At 38.0% G+C, this 11,637-nt stretch overlaps 2 protein-coding genes across 10 annotated transcripts in view; one reads left to right on the forward strand and one right to left on the reverse strand.

Annotated features, from left to right (window-relative positions):
• LOC109537565 (LDL receptor repeat-containing protein egg-1) overlaps window positions 1–11,637 on the reverse strand; it is a 103,404-nt gene that overhangs the window by 71,794 nt on the left and 19,973 nt on the right. The gene's annotated exons all lie outside the window — the stretch shown is intronic.
• On the forward strand, window positions 9,141–10,051 carry LOC109537566 (V-type proton ATPase subunit F 1). Of its 3 annotated transcripts, XM_048662493.1 has the most exons (4): window positions 9,142–9,401; window positions 9,454–9,653; window positions 9,700–9,928; window positions 9,966–10,051. In XM_048662493.1, exons 1-3 carry the CDS (start codon window positions 9,143–9,145, stop codon window positions 9,910–9,912), a joined length of 672 nt encoding a protein of 223 aa, XP_048518450.1. In that variant the 5' UTR covers window position 9,142; the 3' UTR covers window positions 9,913–9,928; window positions 9,966–10,051. The 3 variants fall into 3 exon arrangements, with proteins under 3 accessions (XP_019759911.2, XP_048518450.1, XP_019759910.2); XM_019904352.2 differs by having other exon boundaries at window positions 9,141–9,401; window positions 9,710–10,051; XM_019904351.2 differs by having other exon boundaries at window positions 9,700–10,051.

The raw sequence follows: 11,637 nt of genomic DNA on the forward strand, positions 1-11,637 counted from the left end.
TTTTGAGGAACAAATTTTTGAAAAATGTCTTCTCAGAGTGCAGAAAGCCAAACTGCATTTCAAGCCTCAAACTTCCCAACAGCTTAAGAAATTCAACAGCAACAAAAAATTCCCAACAGTTTAAGAAATGCGAAATTAAATCGGCACCCACTGGATTAATAGAGCAGAGTTTTGAGTAAAAAATAAAATTTGAGGGAAGATTTTTTGATAAATGGTGTTCAAACTGCTGGACGACTGGCTTTCTAAGTTGAAGCTTGAAAATGTATTTGCGTCTCTAACAAACCAGCAAGATATTTTCCAAAAATTCAATACCCAGTTTTTTTGTCCACTTTGAATAGAATTTAGCGAAAAAAATCTGCTAGATATTTTTCATCAATTTGCCCCTAAAAATGAAGGTGAGTTAATGGGTTATTTTAAGCACCGTTTCATAGAGGAAACCCATCACTCTTCAAACTGTAAGAGCCGATATAATCAGAGTTTTTCTAAATATTCAGCATTTTTGACTTGATGCTCAAACGTGCAGTTTAAAGCACATCAGGTTTGGAAACAACTTTTCTAAAATTAATTACTCAAAAACCAGGCTCAAGTTAAGAATTCCATTTAGTACCGTTCAATAGACGAAAATGTTTTGTCAATTCCCTACTCATGCTGTTCTCCCATCTGCACTGTTCAATTTTTTGTGTCGTTTTTGTGTTATAGTTTCGTTTCCATTTAGTGCCCTTTTAACGTGTCTTCATTTAATTTGAATATGTTCGTCTTTAATTTCTAGTGCGTTCTTGGATCTTATCGGTTTAACTCTTCATTAGCGGCGTCTGTTTCACATTCTGGTTCTTCCCTTTCAACCTTGTCTTATTTGTCCACTTGTCTATATTTACTTTCTTGTTCCAGAGAATTTACTTAATGAATTCTTCAGGGTTTTGGTCACTTTTTCCTCATTTTTTGGATTTTGGGGTTTGCTTTTTTATGCCGTTTTCCGGCCTAAACATGCAGGATTAATTCGGCTTGATTCGACGAAAGTGAATCGCATTCCCAACAGGCAATTTGCTGCTGTCTCGACGTGCCATCGTGGGCGTCTATTTTAGATCATCAATGTTTGGCGTCCTTTTTCGAATCAACTGGGTCAACGGCTCGTTTGTCTGGCCGCTTTGTCCTTAATCGGCTCCCGAAGAAAGTGAATCTCCCGCAGGACCGGAAATTAATCAATTATTAAATTCAAAATCAATCCAGCCGCTGTCCCTTTGGGATGCTCAATGATTCATTAACTCTTTTCTCTTTGCGCCCGGTGATTGGCTGATTGAGAAAATTTCGGCAATGCCAAATGGGAGAAAGTTACCGGTTAGTTCGGGGCTACTAATATGGAGGTTTTGATGAAATGCGATTTTTTAGGCGCCATATGTTGGCCTAATAACGCGGAATGGTGAAGAACCATTTTTTTTCGTGGTGGCGAAACATTTTCTTTAAAAATGTTAACACTCTTTTAGAGAGGCAATGAAAACTTGAGACGATCGAACGTTATTTCAACCATAATATTCGTCGCCTACATCCAAGTGGGAAACTGTGTAATCCCGTCCAAAACGTATTTGATGTCGCCGCTAAATATACAGGCTTTTAAAACGTGTCGGAAAATACCTTTCCTCTGCAGTAGTTCAATTCATAACTCATTTGAATATGTTTTTTTAAACTTATCCAGTGTTTAGTTGGCTTTGTTTTGCGTCTTTCGTCCCTTAGTTTTATTACAGACATTTTGTTGTTGAGTTCCTTATTTGCCGGCGCAAAGTTGGAGAAGAATCAATGAATGGTTGCTCAGGAAGTCAAAGTTTGCAGTGCCCATTAACAAAGGAATCCTGACGTTTCGTAAGCGGGAGTGGCGTGCATCTTCAGAGGTGTGTGCAGCCGAAGCAAATTTCCGCAGATTTGCCGGGCTTCAGCCCCTTAAAGCCCCAATTTTTGAGCCTGAAGACCAGACTTGGTTCAAAACCATCGCATTTGGAAGATCTGTTTCAAATAATTATCACTCAAAGTGCGGTTGCGTTAAATAACCGCAATTTTCTTACTCTTTTCCCCAATTTTTTGCGATTTTTTAAAGTTTGATGCCTATGCAGAATCGTCAGATGAGTTTTGTTCAAAAGCTGATCAGTTTAATCCAGGACTATTTGAAATACTCCATTTTGCACCATTCGATAGAAGAAATCTTCTGCTATTAAGAATCGGAGTGGCAATTTTACTCTCATTCTTCCTCCATTTTTGGGTTTTTTTAATTTGAGCTTGAAACTGGAGTTCAGCTCCTAGGCGTTCTAAAAGCATTTTTCCCAAATTTAGAAACTGGAAACCAGGCGCTTCAAAAGCTATTCAGTAAAGGAAGATCCGCTCTAGCGATCGTCTACGTATTGATTTTTACTCACAGTTTCGTGATTTTTTTACTTCGAAGCCTGAAAATTCTCCCAGAGCTCGAGCATCGTTAGAAAAAAAATTTCAAAAAATCATCATGCAAAACCAGGACTATCTGAAAGCCTGCATTTTGCACCACTCAATGGAGTAAATCTTATTCTATCAAGAATGGGAGCGGCAATTTTACTTGATTATTGGGAACTTTATAAGTTTTCAGTAAGAAAATACAGTTTGGCTTCCAGAACTGATGGAAACTGTTTTTCAAAAATTCGTCACTTAAAACCCGCTTGAGTTAATTAGTCGCTTTTAGAACCATTCAGTAGAGGGTGGTCAGCTCTATTAATCCTCTAAGTGTCCAATTACTGTGACTTTTCCTCATTTTTTGAAATTTTTTCAAGTTTAAAGCTGTTTGGCTTACAGCATCTTAGCAAGAGATTTTTCAAAAATTTGCAACTCAAAATATATCTGATCTAGAAGGCTGCGTTTAGTATCGTTTTATAGCGTAAACTGCACTCTGTAAACGTGGATTTTTGGCAGTTTTTTAAGCTTCAGCTTGAAAGTGCAGTTTCGGTTCCAGCATGTTGTCAAGTAAAACTTGAAAAAAATTACCAAAATTGACCCTAATTTAATACTTCCTACCTAGTGGTTCTCTAGAGCAGCTTGGTTTTCCGAGCCGAATTTTTGAAAAATGCTTTTCAACAGTCCTGAAAGCTGAATTCCATTTTTGAACCCCGAAACTTAAAAAATCCCCAAAATGTTACGAACATTGAGAGTAAACCGCCACTCCTTTACGCAATAGACGAATGGATTCTCTATTGAAAGGTGCTAAGGAGAGTCTTTTAGATAATCCGGGCTTTCTGGACTGAGTTTTTTTAACAAAAAAATGCCAAAAATGTGACAGAAAATCGGCATTTGCAGGATGAAGCGACCAAACTCTTCCCTTGAGTGTAAATTTTCCCAAAATATGATCATCAGGTTCAAATTTAGGCAGACGATCATAACAGATTCATTAATTCATTCAGACTAAACACGAGAGAGCAGGTTCATAAGATGGCCAGTAAAAATTGGAATTTGGCCATTCAACTTTCACTTTTTAGCCGCTTTACATAAACATTGAGCCGGGAAATTTTTATATATATGACCTAACAATCCGGTGTGCGGTTACAGCATGGCCAATGGAAATACATGAGTCGATTTATTAAATTATGATAGTTATTTCAGTCGGGGAATTTGTTGACTCTGCTCTAATGGCGCTTCTCTGTTGAGGCCAGTTTATTTTTTTTTCGCGTCGGTTTGTTTGAGTTTTAGGCGATTTTCTGCGAAACATGTGCTTTGAGGTGAACTTGTCCATCACTAAGTTCAGCTTTTGTTAAATTTCTCCAGGAAAATTGCCCATTTTTCAGTCTCCAATGCGTTTATCGCAATCGCATGGCTGTTTACTTTTCACTTGCAAATTTCGGCTGGAACATTTCAATCTTCTGTCCCGCGATGGCACAGTTTCCTGATGCAAAGCAAGAGGTTTAAACACGCGGATTTAATATTTATTGGTTCAATTAGGCTCTAAAACTGTTACGTGGACATCTCTTGGCCACGCAAACCCATTTACAAAGCAAATAACGTAAAACGTGAAAACGCCGGAAAGGAAAGCAAATAAAGCTGGACTTATGCAGGCATGTATTAATAGAAACACTCCGGTTGTTGGACGTTTTACTATTATGCTTATTGCTTCTTGACAGCACCGTACGTTTACAAACAAATTTAATGACTTCAAGACACTTTGCTTGATTCATTGTGTTCTTCAGGCTCTTTTTTTCGCTTCTCAGCTTCGTTCTTCTTCAACACCATCTGCTACACTTCCACTTTACATTGAGATTTTGAAACGTATCTTTTGCCGCAGCCAATGGGAATGGTTTATTGTTCACAGCCAGTACATGAAATGGGCTCGAAGAATTCTCGAAGATAAATCTTTCTAGATTTTCGCCTTATTTGGTAACGTGTTTGTTCAGACTGCGCCTTAGTACATGCTTTAACAGCTCCATAATGTACATATGCAAATTGCACCGTTTGGGATCATTCCAATCTATTAACAGTTAATAATGTTTATGTAATCGTTTAGCGCAATTTTTTTAACTGTTTCTGTTCAAGTTTGCCGCTAAAAGCGAAAGCCTGTTTGGGGCATTATCACTCTTTGTTTTTTTGATTGAGCCGTTTCAAAAATTCGTCACTCAACTTATGATTGAGCTAATGGTCTGTTTAAAGCACCATTCAATGGAGAAAACTTCTGGGTATTTATAGGTAGTGCAAGTGTCCCAAGTTTTGCAATTTTTTGACGCTTGAAAGTCCAATTTAAGGTCCAGGTCCAGCCCATTCAAAAATGTGTCCCTCAAGGCTTTCTTCCAGTAGCACCTAATAGAGGAAACTCTGCTCTATCTATGGATAAATCCAAAAAATGAGGAAAAAGTGACCAAAAACCTGAAGAATTCATTAAGTAACTTCTCTACTGAACAAGAAAGTGAATATAGACAAGTGAACAAATAAAGTTGAACAAAGTAAATGAAGACACGTTAAAAGGGCACTAAATGGAAACGACAGTATGACACAAAAACGGCACAAAAATTGAACAGTGCAGATGGGAGAACAGCATGAGTAGGAAATTGACAAAACATTTTCGTCTATTGAACGGTACTAAATTGAATCCTTAACCTGAGCCTGGTTTTTGAGTAATTAATTTTAGAAAAATCGTTTCCAAACCTGTTATGCTTTAAACTGCACGTTTGAGCATCAAGTCAAAAATGCTGAATATATAGAAAAACTCGGATTATATCGGCCCTTACAGTTTGAAGGGTTTTCTTTATGAAACGGTGCTTAAAATAACCCATTAACTTACCTTCATTTTTAGGGGCAAATTGATGAAAAATATCTAGCAGATTTTTTTCGCTAAATTCTATCCAAAGGGGACAAAAAAACTGGGTATTGAATGTTTGGAAAATATCTTGCTGGTTTGTTGGAGACGCAAATACATTTTCAAGCTTCAACTTAGAAAGCCAGTCGTCCAGCAGTTTGAACACCATTTATCAAAAAATCTTCCCTCAAATTTTATTTTTTACTCAAAACTCTGCTCTATTAATCCAGTGGGTGCCGATTTAATTTCGCATTTCTTAAACTGTTGGGAATTTTTTGTTGCTGTTGAATTTCTTAAGCTGTTGGGAAGTTTGAGGCTTGAAATGCAGTTTGGCTTTCTGCACTCTGAGAAGACATTTTTCAAAAATTTGTTCCTCAAAAATGGGACCATCTAGAGGGTTTTCTTTGCCATCGGTAAATAGACGAAGATCTACTTTACTGCAGGCGTAAATATGTATTTCGTGTCACTTTTAGTAAATTTTCGGAGATTGTTTAACTTTGAAGCTTAAAAATGTTTTTATCGCTTTCAGCATATTGGCGAAAGTTTTTTAAAAATTCGCCCCTCAAACTGYGATGSAGCTGGTCGACTGTTYTASGCACCATTCAATTGAGAAAACTTATGGGTATTTATTGTGTAAGTGTCCATAGAGTGCAACTTTTTCTCAATTTTTGGCAATTTTTCAAGTTTGAAGCTTGAAAGTGGGTTAAGCTTCAGCCTGTTCAAAAATTTGTCCCTCAAAACCGCGTTTATCTAAAGGCTTTCTTCTAGTATCACTCAATAGAAGAAACTGTGCTCTATTGATCCAGTACGTGCCGATTTAATTTAGTATTTCTTAAACTGTTGGGAATTTTCGAAGTTTGAGGCCTGAAATGCAGTTTGACTTTCCGCACTACAGGACGACTTTTTTCAAAAATTCTTTACTCAAAAGTGAGATCACCTCTAGCGCTCCAGTTGGCACTTTTCAATAGAAAAAGGCCCACTCTTTTAAAGTCGCAAATATTGATTTAGTGTCATGTTTCGTACATTTTCGCTGAATTTTTAAGTTAGAACTTTATTAACGCTTTTTTGCTTTCATCAAATTTGCAAGAGTTTTTTTAAAAATTTGTCACTTAAACTATGACTGAGCTAATCGTCTGTTTAAAGCACCATTCGATAGAGAAAACGTGTGGGTATTTATCCTGCAAGTGTCGATATAGTGTGACGTTTTAACAATTTTTGAGAATTTTTCAAGTTTGGAGCTTGAAAGTGCAATTTTAGGTCCAGTCCCAATCCACTTAAAAATGTGTCCCTCAGAGCCACGTTTATCTAAAGGCTTTCTTCCAGTAACGCTCAATAGAGGACACTCTGCTCTATTAATCCAGTGAGTGCCGATTTTTTTTCTGTGCTATAGGAAGACATTTTTCAAAAATTCGTTAGGCAAAAGTGGTATCACTTAGAGCCCTCCAGTTGGCACTTTTCAATGGATAAAAGTCCACTCTATTAAAACAATAAAGATTGATTTAGTGTGACTTTTCGTACATTTTCGGGCATAGACTCAGCTCTAAAACAGCTCGCGAAGCTTCAAATTGAGCTAAAACATTCCCATTATATGGAAATTCATTCATTATTAAGCATGCCTAGCATATGAAGGCTAAGTATCAGGTACAGTAGCTAATAATATTTGTTGAGTATACAATTTTTAACATCCACAGTGGGTTGATTTAGCGCTGACCCTTAATGGATCCGTAATTAAATATACATTTACCTCAAATTGCCACCATGTCCAGTGGTAGGAGTAACGCTGTTTGTTTTAAAAATAATGAAAACCGGTTCAGTTGATTTAATGGAAACGCATTAATATCGTCAATTATGCAACCAAGCAGCGGTCAAAAGTCCCCCGATATTGACGAAACATTTAAATAGATCAGATCGCCTGTGAAGATCCCGGCTTTATTTTCCTATGGAAAACCGCTTAGGGGGGCTCAAGCCAACTTTCCAATGAATTCCGAAAATATCACATATTTGGCCCGACATTATTCGCTTATATTTACGCCTCGCCGAACATGTTTTGCATTCAAAGTTTCCGGGGATTTTGCAGTTGAATCGTCAATATTTGGTTTTCCCGTGCAAATCAACAACGGGACGAAAAAACATCATTTTGTATCAACAAAAGTTAATAATTATCGGTCAGAAGGTCACCTACATTGGAAACAATTTAATGAGAAGATTTTCAAAATTAATCCAGATCGCAATTGAAGTATCCATGGAAGAAACGAGCGTTTTCAAACATTCTGTACTCAAAACTCGAATAATCTAACAGGGTCTGCTTAACAGCATCCAATAGAACAACGTCGCCTCTATCAATGGAGCAAAAACCAGTTTAGCATGGTATTTCGTTAAATTTCAGGATTTTTTTACGTTTGAAGCTTAATACTGTTGTTTCGGTTTCAGCACGAAATTTTTCAAAAATTCACACTCAAAATAAGTGTGAGCAAGCGGGAGGGTTTAGGCACCCTTGAATAGAGCAACTTTCCTTTTATTCATCCTGCCAGTATTGATTTAATCGGAAGTTTCCTTAATTTTCGACATTTTTTCCTTAGTTTGCTGCTTAATATTTAGCACGTTTGGAAGGTTTTTTCAAAAAATTTATTGCTCAAAAGTGGAAATATCTAGAAAGTTTTTCCAGCATTATTCAATAGGGGACAGTCAGTTTTATGAATCTATCGACTTAGGGCGATTTTTCGTAGAGTTTGGGCATTTTTTTAGTATGAAGCTTCAACATGCAGTTTGCTCTCCAGCAAGTTTACATAGGATTTTTCAAAAAAATGTTCACTCAAAACAGAGCTGAGTCAATGTGCAGCTTTAAACGTCACTAAATAGACAAAACTTTGCTCTATTAATGCGGCAAGTATCGATTTAGTCTCACTTTCCTGCATTTTTAGGGATTTTATTAACTCTGCAGCTTGAAAGTTCAGTTCAAGGCCCAGAGGTCTAGAAACGATTTTTCAAAAATTTGTTTCTCAAAACTGGGATTATGTCAAGGGTTCCTCTAAGTACCACTCAGTCGAGGAAGCYCTAGTCTATTAATACCTACTGCTGGTATCGAATTATTMCTAAACCAYTGAGATTTTTTTTAAGTTTGAAGATTGAAATTGCAGTTTGGGGACTATGAAGCAAGATTTTTCAAAAATTCTTTACTCAAAACTGACGCCATCTAAAAGGCTCTTGTTCGCATTATTCAAGGGAGGAACCTCTTCTCTATCAATGAGGTCAATATCAGTTTTGTACCGATTGTCGTAAATTTTTGGGGATTTTTCTAAGTTTTCAGCTTCAAACTGTTATTGCGATTTCAGCATGAGACTTGAAAATTTCGCACTCAAAACAGAGCTGATTCAATATGGAGTCTCTGAGTAGAGCAATGTTATTTTGATTTATCCTGCAAGTATGCACTTAATGTGAAATTTCCCTAATTTTCAGGATTTTTTGAAGTTTGAATCTTAAAAAAGGCTGTATGAGATTTGGCACGTTTGGAGGCTGTTTTCAAAAAATTAATTGCTGAAAACTGGGAATATCTAGAGAGCTTTTCTAAGCACTATTCAATAGAGGAATGTGGGCTCTATGAATTTGGTAACTATCCATTTAGGGCCATTTTTCGTAGGTCGGGAAGAATTTTTTAAAGTTTTAATGTTCAGGAAGCTGTTGATGAAAAAAATGCCAGAGAATTTTTTGAGCAAAATTCTTATATCAATGGAGAAGTCCCAGAACATTGCAGAAACTAAAAAAATCCTGTGAATAAATGCTACATTCTAGCTAACCCAAACAGGAAAAAAACTTTGCAGGTTTTCCCCTGTACGCCTCAATCGTTACCAATGAATGCAACAATGGAACCCACACAGTCAGTCACATTTCAGTCAACTGAACGTAAAAAATCCCAGTTTTGGAACCATGGAACAGTACTGGAGCAGGTCCAGCCACATTAACAGCCGAACGCACACCCTTGAAGGCCTCACACTCTCCAGCAACCAAGCTGTGAGGAGCAACGAACCCTCCAACGACGAAATTGAGTACATTGGAGATCCGCAGCTGATCGCCATTGTGGGAGATGAGGACACTTGCGTGGGGTTCCTCCTTGGTACCCAGCTGGCCCTCCATCAACCCTTTTCCACCTCCATCAATCGTTTCAGCTGGCATTGGTCAAACTGATGAAAGTTTTGGTCCGAACTTCATAGTGGTCGGCCCAAAAATGGACGATTTCCAGCTAGAGTTGATGTTCCTGGACCTGCTGGAGCGTCCCGACATCGGGCTGCTGCTCATCACTAAAGAGGCTGCAGGGAAAATTCCGCATGTGATCGGCAGGCACACTGGCATGAACCCCACTATCATGGTTAGTGAACGTTGGGACCTTCTTTGATTGGGGAAAATTTGCGTAGATTATTCCAGGCCATAATGGGCCTTTTGAGTTCGATCTTCCGCTGGCAGTGAAAGAGATTGAGGAGCGCAGGCAAGCCAATGGGAGGAGCAGAAGTGGATCCTTGGGCTCCTCAACGTCAGTGAAGACTAACGAGTCGATCAATGGAGGATGTATGGGGAAGAAAGTGTCCACGCACTCACTCAGGTCGGTTCTATCGACGCGATCCATCTAAATGGAGAGAAAAAGGACTCAACCCAAGAGGAAGCCACTCGGATGGAAAACATCCTTTACAGAATTATGAGGGTTTTTCCATTGACCAATATCCAATAAACTCCCAAGGCTGCGACAAACGCCACTTGCGATAACACTCACTTCGTCTGGTTTCTTCGCATATTTCTGCGACTGCCATCCAGATTAATAAAATCCGTGTTTGCTCCTTAATACGGCCATAAAAATAATGGAATTTCCACTCTAATGGCTTTTATATGAGTGTGTACAGTCGCTAATTGAAATTGATGTGGCCGTCGAAGTTTCGATGTATGGCAGGGAATGAGTGAAAGTCAATTGATTGAGCCTGATGGCGCTTTCAGTGCAAACCCATCATGGAAGTGAGTTTGCCAACATTTAAAACGTCTTCATTGCTTCACATGCTGTTCAGCCAATAAGGCAGTTTCAAGTTTACTTATTTATTCTAACATTGGCAATGGTTTTTCTGCGCACAAGAAGTCGCTTCCAAACTGCCTCACGCTGAAAAAATTGCCAAGGATTGAGGAAAAATCGCACTAAATCGCTGCTTGCAGTATTAGAAGAGGAGGGTTTCCCCTCCTGAATGGTGCTTTGAGCACGAGTCTAACTCATCCTGATTTAGAGTGACGATTTTCAGAAGTTTCTTTCAAACGTTCTGAAATCCAAAATGCGCTATAAAATTTCGAAGTCAAAACAGGCAAAAAACGAAACTAAACCGCCACTTTTAGTATTAATAGAGGAAGATTTGTTCTATCGACTGGCGCTTAAAACAGCGCTTCAGCTTATCTTCACCTGAAGTGGCGATTTTTTAAAGTCTCTCCTTAACGGCACTAGGAAAGTTCTAACCAAAAAAATTCAATAATTAAGCAAAAATGCGACTAAATCGCTTCTTGCAACATTAATAGAGGAAGGGTTTCTCTGTTAAATCGCAACTGAAGCTAATCCTCATTGAGTCGTGAGTTGAAAAAAAATGTTTCAAACGCCCTGAAAGCCAAATTCTACTATGAAATTTGAAACAATACAAATTAAGCAAAAACGCGACTAAATTGCTTCTTGCAGGGTTAAGAGAGGGATGTTTTCTCTATTGGATCGAACTTAAAATCGTGCTCTAACTAATCATCGCTTGGCGTGGCGATTTTTTAAAGAAATCTCTTCCAAACGCCGGGCAAATCAAACTGTACTATCAAATTTCAAACTAAAAAAAATGCCAAGGATCAAGCAGAAATGAGCTTAGATCGCTATTTGCAGTATGAATAGAAGAAGGTTTCCTCTATTAAATTGCACCTAAAACAGAACTCTAGCTGATCCTCATTTAGAGTGATGAGTTTTTAAAAAAATGTCTCAAAAGTCCTAAAAGGCCAATTGTACTATGAAATTTGAAACTTAAAAAATTGTCGTAAATGCCATTAAATCGCGTCTTGCCGTGTTAATAGAGGAAGGTTTTCTCTACTGGATGGTGCTTAAAACCGGGCTCCAACTGATCCTCGCTTGGAGTGACGATTTTTTAAAGAAGTATGTTTGAGACCTCGTGGAAGCCAAACGGCATTATGAAATCTCAAACTAAAAAAATGCCAAAGATTGAGACAAAATAGGAGTAAATCGCTACTGACCGTAATAATAGAGGAAAGTTTTCTCTATGGAATGGTGCTTAACACATCGCTTAAGCTCAACCTCGTTGGGAATTACATGTTTTTGAAAAAGTCTCTTTCAG

The sequence above is a fragment of the Dendroctonus ponderosae genome, unplaced genomic scaffold (assembly GCF_020466585.1).
Source record: "Dendroctonus ponderosae isolate FM_Combo_2020 unplaced genomic scaffold, Dpon_F_20191213v2 Dpon_F_20191213_11, whole genome shotgun sequence".
Classification (NCBI taxonomy): Eukaryota; Metazoa; Arthropoda; class Insecta; order Coleoptera; family Curculionidae; genus Dendroctonus; species Dendroctonus ponderosae.